Source organism: Sturnira hondurensis, unplaced genomic scaffold, assembly GCF_014824575.4.
Source record: "Sturnira hondurensis isolate 20B ecotype Veracruz unplaced genomic scaffold, ASM1482457v3 Scaffold0007401, whole genome shotgun sequence".
Classification (NCBI taxonomy): Eukaryota; Metazoa; Chordata; class Mammalia; order Chiroptera; family Phyllostomidae; genus Sturnira; species Sturnira hondurensis.
The window spans coordinates 7,290,521-7,306,188 of record NW_028080032.1 but is presented as its reverse complement, the minus strand read 5'-3'; the positions used below and the strand labels follow the sequence as shown (position 1 = coordinate 7,306,188).

Below are 15,668 nucleotides of genomic sequence, written 5' to 3'. Positions count from 1 at the left end.
CCCTGTCAAGCTTCCCGAGTAGAACTGCAGTCCCTAAGACAGCTCTCTGGCCTGGGCAGAAGGCCCCTCCCCATCCAAACTGCTTCCGCAACTATTCCCAGGCCCCAAACGCCATCACCTGTAGATAACTTTGGGGTGCTCTAATACTGCACGGTGCCTTTCTTTCCTGGAAGAAGCTTAGCCAGAATCATTCCTTGGCCTGTCCTCGAAGGACCAGGTGTTCTCAGGGACCTGGAGAACAAAAATCCACTGGCCTCTGGTATTCACTGAAAGTTTTATTTAAGTTTTATCCCAACCAGTTGTTTAAAAACCAAATCACACACACCTGGGGGGTAGGGGCTGGGAACTGTACCCCCCTCCAATGCGCCATGGACAGCAGTGGGAAAGAGGGAGGGGGCACGAGGTGGCTTAGACGAGACAGCAACAGCAGCAATGGGACCATGACATCAGAGCGCCAGTTCCCTCCTCTCCCAGGCCCTGGCTGGAGCTCCTATGGCTTGCAGTGCAGGGTGGGTCTACCCACCCTAGGTCCTCCCCTCCCCCGCCCCTCCTCAGATAGCTCCTTGGGGGCTCACCCCATTTCTTCCTGCAGGAGACTGAGGCACATGGAGAGGAAGAAGCAGGAAGAGGAGAATGCAGGAGGGGCAGGAAGGTGATAACAATGAAGACACAGGCGAGGCGTGGGTGAGGCCCCAGGACCCCCCCTCCCACGCCCACCCTGGGGAGGCATGAGGAAGCCACACCATCATGCAGCATTTGGGGAGAAGAGGTGGAGATTAAGGCTGAGGGGCCCCGAGGTGGGCCGGGGCATGGGCCTCAGTCGAAGCCGTGCCAGTCGCTGTGCTCCGAGTCGTATTCTAGCTCAGCGCCCACACACTTGACACCGTCCAGCAGCATGGGTGTGCCATGGTGCCGGTCTGCAAGGCAGATCGCAAGTCAGGATGCCAGGCTGTGCGCCGGCGCCACCCACTCCAAGGAGACCCCTCCACCCTCTCTCAGGGCTCTACTAGGGGGCGGGGAGAAAGACACCCACCAAAGAGGTAGGGAACCCCAGACAGGGTAGGGGCCCCTTTTTCACACTGGAGGAAGGCAGAATCCCCTTTTGGCGAAAATGGGGCTCCCCCCCCAGCCAGATGCACGCCTTGCACTCTCACCCATGACGCGTGCCTGCACCACCACTCGCACACAGGTGCCCGCGCCACCTTCGCAGGAGAGCAGCATCTCCTCCCTGAGGACGCCCTCCTTGTGCGCCGTGTACTCGCACTTGATGCTGTAACCTGTCCGAGCAATCAGCACCTCCATGGCCCCCCGCCCCTGTCCCCCGAACCCCCAGCACTCACTGGCCCCACCACCACCACTGAGACTGGCCACCTTCTCCAAAGGAGCAAGGGCGGTCCAGGACCCATGTCCCCAAGGCAGGGGCACAGGACTCCGAAATTTCCCATTCTTCAATGAGCGCCACCAGCCTTGGGCCCGTGAGCCACCTATTAAGGCTCCAAAGATCAAACTTAGGCTTCCAGGAGGAGGGCCTGCTGATTCCCCGAAATGGCAGGAAGGAGAGGGAGTGATGAGAAGTGGGGTGGGCAGGCCAGGACTTGAGATCAGGTGGCAAGAGGAAAAGGCCTGAGGGGTTTGCTCAGTCCACTTAAGGGCAAGGTCATGAGGAGGTGGGGGGACATGTAACTGAAGCTGGGACTTCAGCACACAGTGAAACTGATCACCCGGCCTATGGAGGGGGCAGGGGTTGAAGCTGGCGAGGTAGGGAGAAGCAGCCCCCAGCCCAAAGCCCAGGTGGGTGCTAGGAGGGAGCCAAGCAGAGTTCCTGAGGCTCCAGCAGGTTCTTCCTTGAGGGACATGAGGAATGAGGAAGGAGGGCTGGGGGTCCAGAGCCAGTTCCTCAGTGGCTCCCGCCATGCCCCTGAGTAAACTGTCAGGCAGCGTGGGCCCGTGGACTTCTGTCTGGGGGCTGAGGCCTGGGGCACGGGACCTGCAAGCTGCCCCACTGCAAGCCTGTGGAGAGGTGTCGTGTCCCCGGCTGCTGCCTGTCCACACTAGATGGAGGGAAAGGAGCACCCCCTGTTCTCGCTCCCACGCGTGCCCAGGCCCTGCTGGAGGGGGGCCAGCCTCCAGCACCCCGTGCCGAGGACGCACCTTCCGGGACAGGCATGATGCTGAGGAGCTTGAGGTGCAGGCTGGGGACGGGTGCCTCTCGGATGTCCTTGCTCAGCCGTTGCACCGAGGGCAAAGTGAAGGTAATCTCATACCTGTGCAGGATCTTCAGGAAGCCAACCTGCAGCAGGAGGGGTGGAGGAAGGAAGCACCTTCACTGACAACTCCCCCAGGGCCCACCCAGACCATGCCATCTGTGGTCCTGTGGGCTTCTGCACCTGTTTCCTTGGGATTCCTGGGGGGCTGGTACCCCGCTACTGCCCCCAGCCCAGTGACTCCAGGCCTTTCCCGGGGACCTCACCCCACAGCTGGGCCACACACTCCTCGGCCCCTGTCTCATGGGCCCTGCAGCTCCTCGGTGGCCCGTTTTATAAACAATAAATGGAAGCCAGGAAATAAGTCGGTGGAGGCCCCTAGGTCAGTCTTGCCATGGGTGGCACATGGCAAGCTCCCAGCCACTGCCAAGAAGGGGCCCGTCCACCTGCCCGGAGTCCACAGTCCGGGGCCGGGGCACTGGTTCTCTGGTCACTCATGTGGTGACACAGGACAACACGGACTGCACAGGATGAAGGATAGAATTAGAAACAATGACACTAGGCCAACCGTGTCAGTCCAAAGCTGGCCCACAGGCCTGGCATCTGAGCATGGACACCCGCCTGCCCGCCCCAAGGTTCAGTGTGTCCAACAGCCCCGACACGGGGTCCAAGCAACTTCTGTTGTATACGGTGCTTGGCAACCAATGCCCTCTGGGACAGATGCCATCCTTGAAAATGCCAGTCACGTGAAGGGTCACAAGCTGGGGTGGCTACTGAGCAGGTAGGCTGACCAGAGTGCCAGTCCAGGGGACACAGGGGTACATGCCGTACCCATGGCTCACACGTACGTTTCCTCTCCTGCACGTGGTTGCTCGGGCCGGACGGCCCTGTCCCTAGGAGCCAGTTGGGACTGGCTGTATGGAACATTCAGCCTTTCAACGGGACGGGGTTGAAGTCACTGCATGATAAAGCCCAGGCCCTGTGGCTCCCCCACTCTGCAGGTGGTGGGTATGCTTCCCAAGAGAGCTTTCTCCTAGACCTGCCAGTGGTGACCTGTGATGCAGCTGCGCCACTTGCAGAAGTTTCCAGTGGAAACACGCAGAGATGTGCAAAAAATACTCATCACTGCCCCATTTATAACAGTGAAAAATAGAAACAGCAGTAACACCAGGAACAGGGAACCAGCTAAATCAGCGATGACACATATAATGGAATACCAAGCAGTTGTAAAATCTTGTGGAAAATTATTTACTGACAGAGGCAGGAGATGGCTCGTAACAGAGGTGTAAGCAAAAAAGTGTTACACTGTGATCCTCAGCTTTTTGTTTTTGGAAACAAAGCTATAAAAAAGGCTAAAATGACACATCAAAATATTAACCATTGTTGTTGTGGGTTCCATAACTGTGGGCACTTTTAAATTTCCTTAGAGTTTTTCTCTCTGAGACGTGAATGGATTTTGCAATGGGGAGTGGGGAACAGGGAGTTATTTTTTTAAGTTTTGTTTCATTCTGTTTATTCCCTTGGGGAGGTTGTCAGCTCTAGAAGAAAGAGCAAGGATTGGGCAGAAGTAGGGATGAATCTGGGCCCTTCCTCAGGGCGGTCGGTCTCCAGACACAAGATCCCTCCCCCCGCACCCCCTGGGCACTCCCTGCTCAATTCTGGAGCCCTGGTTTATTGTCTAGCCCGAGGGCCTCACTCCCTGCTCCCCCCCCCCAAACTTTCCCTTGTCCCTTCCAGTGGGTGTGGGATCCGACAGTGTCCTAGCAGTTGGAGAAGCCACACCGGAGGCTATGACCAACAGAAAAGGGTGTGTGCCACTGAGCAAAAAGTATGGGGGTAAAAATGAGCCAGAGTTTGGCAAAGAAGGTAAATAAAGTCACATCTTGTCATCAGCATAATTACCTGTATAACATATATACATTCTTCCCTTTTATTTTCACACCAACTTTATGGGATATGAATTGTCTTCACTTCAAAGAACACGAAGCTGAGGTGACCTGCCCGAGGTCACAGAGTCAGACCAGCAGGCCTGGGCCTGAACCCAGGCCTGTGACATCACAGCCTGGACACCCACCTTCCATCGCTATTGTTGGGGTGATGCTGACGATAACACCAGTTCCGCCGCTCCCCTCACCTCATTCCAGGTGACATTCTACCTGCATTCATCCCATTGCAATCTCACTTCCTGCTTTACAGATGGGGAAACCAAGGCCCAGGGAAGGAGAAGGAGAGGCCTAAGGAGCCAGCTTAGAGGGAATGGAACAGACAGGCCTGGGAGGCCAGGCGGGCACATACCTTGACCAGAAAGCTGTTGTCACTCTCCTGGGAGACCATGACCACCGAGTCATGCAGCTTCTCATCAAAGTGGACGTGGCTCTGGGAGCCTTCTGCATCGTGGCCTGCCGCAAAGCGGATACTCCGGACTCTGGGCTTGCTGCCTATGAGGAGAGTGGGAGAAGGTTCCAGGGACTGCAGGCTTCCCCTGCCTCCAGGAAATGACTCCCCCTTGTGGCATCCCCGCCCCTTGCAAGTGACATCACCCAGCACCCACTGGCTAGACTCCTTTCGGGGCTGGGCTACCTCCAACCGGACACTGGGGATCACCAGGTGTGAGGCCCAGTCCTCCCACAGAAACATACCTTAAGTACAGGTGTCAGGGAGAGTCGGGAACTGGCCGGCGTGACCCCTCACGTGGAATAAGGCCGACACCAGAGACAGGAAGAGACCGTCTTCTGGACTCACCCAGCCCCAGGCAAAGCCAACCTCAGCTCAGGCCTCCCCTCCATAGCACCAAGCTCCCCATCTCTGGGACCTTCTCTTCTAGGTATGTTTGTACCCAGCGTCCCACCTGTCTCTCCTGATGACCCCAACCTGCTAGGGGTAAGGGGGCAAGGACAGAACTGTCTGTCTCTATGGAACCTATCTGGGTGGGGGGAAAACAAAGGGGCAAGACCCACACAGAGCCTGCTCACCTAGGAGAGGCTGTGGCTGCCCTGAACTTATCACCGATCACAGGCAGGAAAGATAGAAGAACCCAGGACGTTGACACAGAGTACCAAGAGCTGGGCCGAGGACCCACCCCTGGGGGAGATCTGGCTTACCAAGAGCATGACCCCAGTCCTCTCGGGCCCCCACAGTCCCTACACCTCCCAGGAACCCTGCTCGGAGTCCTTCCTGTGGGAGGGCCTACACCAGCTGTGGCTGGGCTCTTAGACACCAAGTGGAGGCCCATGAGAGCCAGGCTGGCACTTCCACGTTCCCTGCTGAGACACCCCAGACATAACCCTCAAATCTCACCATGACTCCCTTGCCTGAAACCCTCCACGAGCCCTTCTGGACTCCGAATGAACCAAAATTCCTTTCTATGGCTCTACTCACCTCGCCAGTCTCAGTGCTCACCCAAAGCCCCTCATGCCCTCCATAGCCCCCCCAGGGGAACAGGGAGGCTGAAACACAGGGGCAAGAGGGCATACCTCCAAAGAGCGGCACACCAAGGAACCAGCAGAGGCCACCACATTCCCTGCTAGGTGGGCCCCAGGACCTGCCACAAACGCTGGTGCAATTACTGATGTCATTTGTACCCACATTCAGACACACAGACACATAGCCAGTGGAGGCCCCGCACGCAACAATACCCCTCCAACCAGGGCCCACTAGAAGACCCTGCAAACCCCACCAGGCCTGGTGGGCACTTACCCTTGTTGGCTGCAGCCATGGATGCCCTCCCTGCCAAGGGCTGAGACGTGCAGCTCCTACTGGACCCTGCCACTCAAGCTCAGCAGCCTCCCATGCTCTAAGGACACCAGCAGGAGCCTGCAGGGTGGGGAGTGGGAAAGGCACAGGTCAGGGCCACCCATGACCTGAAAGCAGAGACCTCTCTTTAGGGAGGACCCAAAACCCTGCTGCTCTTAGCGGCCCAAGTGATGCCTGCTTCCTTTAGCACGGCCCACACTCATCTACCCACATCCCCCATTCGCCAAAAGTCCACCCCCTGCCTGGCACCCTGTTGACCCAGGGCCCAGCCAGCATGCGTTGTGCTGCAGCTTCTGGGTGCCAAAGTGCCAGCACAGGACTCATGTGCCTGACACCTAAGGCTGATGGCAAAGGCAGTCTAGAAAAGAGGGGACTTCTTTGGCACTTTCTGGGAGCCAGTGACCCCAAGAGCTACACCCTCTTGCAGCCAGAGCTCGCATTATTCAGGTCACACAGCCAATACAGCTGGGTCCAGGTCAGAGTCAACAGTATGCTTGGAGGGGAGCAAAACCAAGGGCCCACAGAAGATCACATGCCCTTGGAGCTTTCCCTGCTGGTGACCAGTGAGGACCACATACAGAACGGATGCCTGCGGAGGGGCTGCCCCCCCAGCTCAGCTGCCCTAACCCCAAGGCAGGGGCAGCAGCGGGAGGTGTCCCAGGCAGCCTGTGTGAGCCGTCTGGTCCCCACGGACTAAGCTGGGACCATCTCAGCATCAAAAATAATAATAATGAGTGCAACTGACGGAAACAGATGAAATACCCAAAACGGGGGCATCCAGAGATTAGGGGAAAAAGAGAGAAAGCCAAACAAACAAACAAACAAACAAACCCAAGCCTTCCTTTGTCACCCCCGATGGCAGCAATGCCCTGACATCTTCCCTCTGAAAACTGGCAATAATGAGAAGCATTTCAGTCTGTCTCTTGGCCTTTTCTGTAATGAAGTTGCCCCAGTGGTTACAAGAAAGCTCTTCTTTACAGAAGAGTTCTCACCATTAAATAACAAAGGCATGACCAAATGCCAAGTAACTCTGCAGCTCCCAGTTCAGGCCGGAAGCCGTGAGTCCGTGGATGCTAAACCGGGAGGCAAAAGCTTGATAGAAGTGGATGCTCAGATGCCCACATGGCACCACGGATGACCGAGGGCTCTTAAGGGGAATGACACAAGTCGGCAGTGGAGAGATGTGCCACCAGCCCATCATGCACCAACCAATCGCCCCTCGTTCACAGTGGAACCTGACGCACTGATACCCCTGATGGGAGGTGGCACCGAAGCACAGTGCCACTGACTGGCGCACAGCACCTCCCAAGATGTCTAAGCTGGACCCAACCGAGCCCCTAGCACCGACTTCTGGCTTAGTGAAAACAGAGGTTAGTGGAACAAATTAAATGACTCCACGTCCTGGCCAGTGAGGCTCAGTCAGTGGCACCTTCGTCCGGGAAAGCAAAAGGCTGCAGGTTCGATTCCCCATCAGGGCACATGACCAGAGGCAACTGATAGATGTTTCCCTCCATGTTTCTCTCTTGTATGAATGTTTCTCGCCGCCCCCTTCCCCTCTCTAAAATCAATACTCATGTCCTCTGGTGAGGATAAAAATATAAATAAAATACATTACTTCCTCGAGAAAGAAAGACAAACCCAGAAGCAGGATAGTTAAACTGATTTGCCCTCTCTGCCTAAAGTGGAAGAAGAAAAATAAAAAAGGGGAGTTTAGATAGGAGATGGGCAGACTGTGGGGCCCTGGCTGGTGTGCCTCTGTGGACTGAGCACAGGCCTGTGAACCAAAGGGTCGCTGGTTTGATTCCCAGTCAGGGCACATGCCTGGGTTGTAGGCGGGATCCCCTGTGGGGGGGGTGCGAGAGGTGACCACACATAGATGTTGCTCTCCCTCTCTTTCTCCCTCCCTTCCCCTCTCTCTAAAGATAAATAAATAAAATCTTTAAACAAAAACCAGACTGTGAGGCCACCGCCTGGTTTTTGTAGCTTGACTGGAACACAAGCATGCTGGTTGGGTTACGTGTTGTCTAAAACTGCTTTTTCGGTGAAGCAGCACTGCTTTGAGTAGCTGCCACAGAGCGCACATGGCCGGCAAAGTCTGAAATATTTACTATCTGGCCCTTCACAGAAAAAGTTTGCCAACCGCGGTTCTAGATTAACACACAGAGACCAAGAAGGCAGGATACTCCATGGGACAAATGACCTGTTTTTTTCCACTCCGCCAGCTGCAAGAAGAAAAATAAACGGGGTAAGGGGTTTCTAACTACCTGTAAAAATTGTAGTTGAGGGATAATCGGGAAATGTGAATGGGCCTGCATCTTAGATGACAGACTTAAGAAATAAGAGCGGATCCTGTTTGGCGAGATAATGAAATTGTGTTCTGCAGAGAAGTATGTCCTATTTTTTTTCAGATACGCACTAAAGGATTTAGAGATGAGTGACCCACGAATGACCTCAGCTAGTCCAGGGAATGAGGAATCGAAACCAGGGGGTGGCAGCCTCGCAGGCAGTCAGGGGCTGGGCCTATGAAGAGCATGACCTGGAGGTCTCTCACACGTTGAGCTGCCTGGGAGCCAGACTTACCTCCCTCCCCACTTCCCAGTGTGAGAAGCCCACCCAGGCCCACGACTTGCCTCAAGCGCACGGTGATCAGCTGGGGTGCCAGGAACCCCTGGTAGGAGGAGGGTCAAAGCTTGGGTCTCAGGAATGCAGGAGCCACCAGGGCAGGTACAGCTTCCAGGCCAGCACGTACCCCGACCCCTACCGGCTTGGAGGCTAGCTCCCAGGCGCCACCCAGCCCAGGGTACAGGGAGGGGAACTACACCCCCACTCCTCTCTGTCCAGGGCTGCTCTGGGGACAGGTTCAGAAGGGCAGCCCCTTAGTCTTGGGTTATTCAGCTTGTCCCCAGGGATCTTGGCCCTTGGAGAGAAGCCTCCTCCACCCCACCCACCCTCTGAAGCAACGAGCATGTGAGATAATGGCCATTTGCAAGGGTACCAGACCACCTTCCTTACCTTTTGAAGAGGCTGTTCCAGCCACGAGGGAACGACTGCCCAGTGCCTACAAGATCCCCGCATCTGCCAGGACACGGAAATTCTTAACCAGTGGCCAGTGAGCGAAGGCTCGTGGGGACTCCTCACAAAACAATCTGACCTAGAACTTGCAGGGCCCCTCCCTATTTCCCTGCCTGTTGCCTGCCTGGAACAATCCTGTCCCCTTGGCCTGGATCTCAGCCCCAGAGTACCTCTCTTTGGTAGCATACCACCACCCACTCCTGCCCATCCCAGAAGAGGCCTGAAAAAAGTCTTTAAAAGGATCCCCTTTCTCCCTCTGGTATCATTTGGTATCCATGTTCCCCATCTTACAAGGGCAGTGGCTGTTTTTGCCAATCTCTGTGGTCCAACACACAGCCCAGCACCCAGCAGGGAAAACCTGTGTTCGTATCCGTGAAATGAGTGGCCTAAGGGGAGCCCAAGTCTGGGCCTTGACTGGGCCCTCTAGGCAGCTAGAGGAGAGACTCTTACCAAATGCTCTCAGGAAGAGGAAGGCCCCATCCCACTCTCTTAGCCAACCTCTGCCCGAAAGGGCACACCCCTCTCCCACCTCAGAGTGCAGCCTCCCCCTAGGCATTCTTCTAGCATTGTCCCCATCAACTGGGGCGCTGCCCAGTCCATCCTTGACATGGAAAGCCCAGAGGGTGGGGCCTACAACTCATGTGCTGACCAGAGCTCAGGCCAGAACAAGCAGAGGGGGAGGCAAGTAAATTTAGGGGCCCAGAGGAGGCCAGAAAAAGAAAGCATCCTTTCTTACAGCAGAGTCCTGCCAGACGCTGTCCCCTGCAAGCCAGGCTCTTATCTGCACAATTCCCCATCAGAAGCAGGAGGAGAGGGGCCTGAGCCCTGTCCTCCTGCAGCTGCATCCCCGGGAAACCTCTGGGCCCCTTCCTGTGGCAGCCAAGCCCCGAGTCAGTGACCCCAGCCTCACAGCCTCCCAGAGCCGAGCACTCCTGGTCCAGATTTGGGCTCCATGGGCCAAGTTACTTTGCATCTCTGTGCTTCAGTTTCCTCATCTGTGACACAGGAAAAAGCAGTGGCCTCTTCCTCAGAGGGTTCGGTGCAGCCACTGTCTGCAGCACTGACAACGCTCCCCACTCCACCCCCATCTTTGCAAAAGCAAACCCCCAAAGGCCTGGTTTCTGAAGCAACGGGCAATTTCAGGGCAGCACTGGCGGAGAGGCACTTCAGGCAATACTGAACAGCCAGGAATGGCACCTCCCCCCCATCCCCTGGGACTTCAGGCTTCTCAGAATACATCTCAAGGGTTGAGGGGCCTCCCTCCCCTTTGCCACCTCTTCCTGCCTTCTCCCTTCCCCACTCCCAGGCCAGACATGTCCCTAAGGACCGACAGAACAGACTGCTGGGAGCCTGCTGTCCCCCACACCAGAGGGACTCACAAGACTGATGTGAAGAATGTACATCCTGGGGAATGGCCCTAACCCAGCCCCCCCCCAAAAAAAACCTGACACCCCCCTCTTACATAGGCTGTCAACAGGTCAGGAGTGATACCATGGACAAGTCACAGGATGGGGAGGGCTTGGGGTCCTCTTTGGCTCTCAGTTACTCTCAGGGAAATTGGGGAAAATTTCTCTCTAGGGGATAGAGTGCTGTCAGCTCAGGTCCCTCTCAGCTTTAGAGAGGATGGCTGCTTCAAGGTTACCCCCCCACCCCACACCGGGCAGGGCTTAGCCAGACCCAGTGAAGCCTCTGGCATGAAGAGCAGACTCAGGGGCATGACAAGTGAGTAGGCAGGACAGTTATACAGAAACCCAGAGTTCTCAGCCCCTTACACTCCTGCCCCACAGGATGCTAGCTGCTACTCGAGGCTGTCCCACCCTGGGGCCCAAGGCTCCAGACTGGAGGAAGGGCCAAAGACAGTTTGTATGTGGCAGGTGGAGCTCCAGAACCTGCCACCTTCTTGCCCTTCCTCCACCCCACAGCTCTACCCCCATACCACCTCTCTGCCCCAGAAGCAGCCCCCTAGTCTCAGGTATCATAGGACAGGGTCAGCCACAGCTTGCCCTCTGCTTTGTAGCTTGGGAAAAGCTAACCTCTCAGGGCCTCACTTGCCATTCATTCCAAAATCCCCACTCTCAACCTGTTCAGGGACTTGCTGAGCCAGGAACTCCACAACCTCCCACCTACCCCTCACCCCCAACCCAGGGCTCAGACCTGTCTTAAGCACTTGGTCCATCAGAGGCACTGTCCAGCTTTTCATTCAAGCTCAATCTTGTGAAAAGAGTGCCCACTGAGGCCACACTGACCTGCTCACTCCAGAACCTGACAACGGACGTAATGCACAGTCGGGGGCCCACATAACCTACACCAATGCCTGGAAAGGAAAGACTGGAAGTCGGGTGTGGCTGTGGCAGTTTCACATCAACTCAGTCTGGATGTGACTCCGTGTCCTTCTCCCTCCAGCAGGCCACAGGGGTAAGGATAGGTGCGGGTATTCTCTCTGTCTCTCTCACAAATGGGTGGAGCAGTGGTGAAAGGGAAAGGGACCCCCACCATACCATACTCTCCAGTCCGCAGAAGTGCCACTCTCCTCTGCCCATTATCCCCTCTTCACAGAACCCCTCCCCAAACCCTCAGCTAGGGGGTGCTTAAATTCCCTCTAGCCTCCAGACTGCCTGCCCCAGCCTGGTGGACCCAACAAGTAAAGGCCAGGCAGGATTCGAGGTTGTCAACTGACCCTTGAATTGACTTGCTTCGATTCCCTGGGCAGGAGGAGGAAACAGTAGAGACAGGCCCTACTCCCACTTCCTCGTGCCAAGATTCAAGAGGAAAAGCAGCCCAATGCCTCCTTTCTCAGTCCAGCAGGGCCCCTGCTCACTAATAGGAACATCGGTCCAGAACCTATATCGAATCCCTCCTGCAGCGCGACAACAGGGAGGTGATGGCCAAGTCCCCAGATGCACTAGGGTCCAGGGTGGAGGACCCTGTATCCTTTCCCGCCTCCATCCCCGTGGGTGTGGCGCCCCCATCCCTGTCCCATTCTCATCCTCTCCGAGGATAGATGAGGCTGGAGGACGCGCCCCCCATCATACCCCTGCCGGGTTGCGAGGTGGCCGCTCCGCTCCGTTTCTCAAAGATAATACTGTGCCCTCCCCACCCTACCCTCTGTTGACGCAGTCTCCGAAGCCTGCACTCCCCGACATCACTACCCTCCTCCCTCAAGGTGCCGAGGCATTCGAGGCTCAAGAAAGGCTACCCGTCCAAGGTCACACAGCGAGGCGGTGGCAATAGCTGGGGGGGTGGGGGGGGGGGATACTGATGGCGCTAACCCTGTTACGCCCCCTCCCTCACAGTGTTACACCTGCTCCGGACAGCGCCCGAAGAAAAATACCCCAGCTACACCGGGTGATGGTCACTCGCATCCCCAGGGTTGGCCATCTCCCCAGCTCAGATGCCAGACAACCCTCCCGAGCCCGGCTCTGACAGTGGAGCGGCTCCACCCCCACCCCCACCCCGGCCCAACGCCCTGCCGGATGGGGTCTCATGTACCGACTGCTTAGTACTGAGGCTCAGCCGGAAAGGGATCCCCGTGAGCAGGGAGGTCCTGGGAGGTGGTGGAAGAAGGCGCAGTCTCACCTTACGGGACGCAACCCGGAATCGAGTCTGGACGCCCGCGGCTAGGGAGCTGGCGGTCTCAGAGGCTGCAGGGGGCTCAACGCTGAGCACGAGGAGCGATCCCGGCGCAGCAGCCTCCCGCCTTACGGGCACGCCCCCGCCTCCGCCCATTGGCCGACCAAGGGGGTGGGGCGAGAATGCTTCGGACCAATAAGCCGGCGCCAGAGAACAGCCAACGGGTTTTGCGCCACTGTATCACATTCCGGGTGCCCTGCGGCTGCGCAGTGAGAGATTTCGCTTACCAAGGACCTCACTTACATCGGGGAGTTATCGCGATGTAGGCAGCAAGGACGCCAGACGTATTCTGGGGCCGGTATCCGGCCGGAGGGAAAGAGGAAAGGAGATCCGCCTCGAGTAGGCTCCACCCGCGCCCCCACCTTCAGCAGTGGAGTTTGTACCTCACGCTTCGGCCTCAACTTAGGAGGGACCTCCTCTAGACTCTGACCCCGGGAGCGGCCGTAAGGTGGCGTTCAGGGCGAGGTGGGGCACACGAAAGTAACTTCGAAGCCTGCTTGCGCCATTGATTCGCCTGTCTCTAGGTCCTGTCCAGGAATCGCTCTCTGCTAACCCCGGGTTTCGGCCTCTTCCTCTTACACCCCACCGCCCTGCCTCGGAGGAAGCGCTCGGGCGCGGACCTGAGACTCGTCCTGGGAACCCTGCTTGCCTAAATAAGCAGCAAAACAAAGAAGGCACGCAGGGTGGGGGTTGGGAGAACCTGTGCAGGCTTCCGCGGGGACCGCAGCCTCTGCGCCGGGTCTCCACGGAAGCGGTCGTCATGGCAGCAGGATGCGACTAGCTCAGCGCTGCGGGGTGGGAAGCGGGCGCCTGCTTAGAGCCTGATTAGAGAGAGGCGTGGCCCTCGGATCCTAAGCGGTTCTTGCTGCAGCTCTTCCCGCGAATCCGTGAACACAGACTCACACCTTTTTCTGGACGGGACAGAGTCCCTGGAGTGCCCACAAGGAGCTCCCCAGAGAATCCCTTCCGACATAACTAGGGTAGAAATGGCCTGAGCGGCTAAGGGCTAGCTACTTTTCAGAAGGACCGAGGTTTCTGCCTTTGGGGAGCCCTCAAGGATCCTACCCTCCTTCCGCTGGATGCCACACTGTTGACAAACTAATCTTCCTGAGCTATTGTTTCTATCGAATCTTCCCCTGCTACAAAGCGCTCTTTGCTCAGCATCTCTTTCCAGAAGAGCCTAACAAACTTTTTAGCAGTATTTCGGGTGATTCGTGCGCACTCTGGCGTTTGAGAGGCTATCCTTCAGTAATAGCACTGAGAGATTTCCACATTCTGATCCCAGCCCACCAGCTCCTGCCAGATGCTTTCTCACCACTCAACCCCATGTTCCCTGTGCTCTATTAGTTCCCTAATTGTATTCTGGTGTTTGTTCTACAAGGTCTAAAGTTGGCAGACAGTGGGCCCAAAGCAGGCTGCAGTTGTATTTTGTTTAGCCCACATGGGCCTTTTTTCAAAAAATTGCTTTGTTGTTCCATTTTTTTTATGCATTATCTGATTCCTGGCCAGGGATGGAACTCACGACCTGGGCATATCCGGACAGTGCCCTAAGGCTCTAACCAACTGAGCTACCTGGGCAGAGCCATCAAATGGGCCTTTAAAAATTATAATTCTTCATTTCCTCCTCTTCTCTTTTGAAATATCAGAAAATCTAAGGAGATGAACTCACGTTCCAGCTTGGCACAAAGGCAGGCATATCAATCTGCCTTATTTTCTCACGTTAATTTTACCTTCTGGGTCTGTGCGGACATTTGATTTCATGCTACCTTCCCACCTGGAGTGTCCTTCCTACGGTCCTCTCATGGGCAAAATTCATCTGCCTTTTTTATGTCTTTCTACCCAACTTCTCCAAACCACCCCTGGCTCTTTCAAACACACAGACTAACTGCTAACTGGACTGCCTTCCTTATCTGTGATTTTGCTGTTCATGGTTGCAGTTATCTGCCACCAACCACGGTCCCAAAATATGAAATGGAAAATTCCACAAATGAACTACTCATAAATTTTAAATGGCGAGCCATTCTGAGTAGCACGATGAAGCCTTGTGCGGTCCTGCTCCATCCTGCCTGTTATATGAATTCACGCTGTACGTACCAGTAGCCACATTGTGGCCATCTGTTGTGAGATTGGTTATCAGACCACATTCACACAACTTTTACTACAGTATATTATCATTGTTCTATTTTATTACTAGCTATTGTGCACCTGTTACCTTGCCCAATTTATAAATTAAACTTTATCATAGCTATGTATGTGTAGGAAAAAACTGTGTGTATAGGGTTTGGCGCTATCCAAGGTTTCAGGCGTCCACTGGGGATCTTAGGACATAACCCCCGTGGAAAAGGGGAGACTATTGTAAACCGTGTTGTATATTCTAGTACACAACTTGGTAAACATATGGATGCATTTCTCCTGAGTATGTATTGAGGAATGGGATTGCTCAAACAGCTGTGGTGGCTTTATAATGTGCCAACTTACAGTGGACTACATTTCCCAGAATTCTCCTTCATGTATATTTCCAATTAGGGTGGGCCACAACAGACATTGTTGCATAACATTTGGAGGGTAGAAGAAAAGCAGTGGCTATAGTTTTTCCACTGGCAAGGTCTAGGCAGGAACTTTGTGGCCCAAGCACTTTGTTGCTGATCTGCTGGCTCACCTCTTTGACACGGGGGAGCACACAGGCCTGCAACTGCTCCTCCTTGCCCTGGATCCTCCTTCAGCTTCTCTGACTCCTGGACCAGACAGGGAAGAGCACCAGTTTCTCCAGCACGGCACCCACACCACCAAGTTTAGACCCAGTCAGTGGGAACTCACATGAGTTCCAGTTTGTCCTCTAGGGTTCCAGCTTGTGTTCGTGGATTCCAACTCGTTTTCCCTCTTCCCCACCGTATATCCATCTTCCCTTCCCAACGGCCTGACCTGTGAACTTGAAGTTCCAGCATCAGATGCAAAGCAACAGCTTTACAGAGCGTATTCCACAGTTACCCAAAGTCAAATCCCTGTAAC

General features: G+C 55.5%; 1 protein-coding gene and 1 long non-coding RNA gene across 4 annotated transcripts; one reads left to right on the top strand and one right to left on the bottom strand.

Annotated features, from left to right (window-relative positions):
- Window positions 1-262: 262 nt before the first annotated feature.
- Window positions 263-13,429, bottom strand: ADISSP (adipose secreted signaling protein). 3 transcript variants are annotated; one of them, XM_037051730.1, is made up of 6 exons: window positions 13,360-13,429; window positions 5,901-6,017; window positions 4,500-4,642; window positions 2,152-2,290; window positions 1,155-1,277; window positions 263-917 (listed from the first exon to the last, which is right to left on the bottom strand). In XM_037051730.1, exons 2-6 carry the CDS (start codon window positions 5,917-5,919, stop codon window positions 817-819), a joined length of 525 nt encoding a protein of 174 aa, XP_036907625.1. In that variant the 5' UTR covers window positions 5,920-6,017; window positions 13,360-13,429; the 3' UTR covers window positions 263-816. The 3 variants fall into 3 exon arrangements, with proteins under 3 accessions (XP_036907625.1, XP_036907624.1, XP_036907626.1); XM_037051729.1 differs by lacking the exon at window positions 13,360-13,429 and adding an exon at window positions 12,606-12,754; XM_037051731.1 differs by lacking the exon at window positions 13,360-13,429 and adding an exon at window positions 12,523-12,543.
- Window positions 12,910-14,110, top strand: LOC118990909 (uncharacterized). The gene is made up of 2 exons (XR_005067311.1): window positions 12,910-13,034; window positions 13,195-14,110. It is a non-coding gene; the product is annotated as an uncharacterized LOC118990909 (long non-coding RNA).
- Window positions 14,111-15,668: the final 1,558 nt, after the last annotated feature.

Excerpts from the sequence above, each read along its gene's own strand:
- ADISSP (XM_037051730.1), bottom strand. Across the intron at positions 2,291-4,499 it reads ACAACAGCTTTCTGGTCAAG|GTTGGCTTCCTGAAGATCCT; the intron begins GTATGTGCCCGC and ends CTCCTGCTGCAG. Across the intron at positions 918-1,154 it reads GGTGCAGGCACGCGTCATGG|ACCGGCACCATGGCACACCC; the intron begins GTGAGAGTGCAA and ends TCTGCCTTGCAG.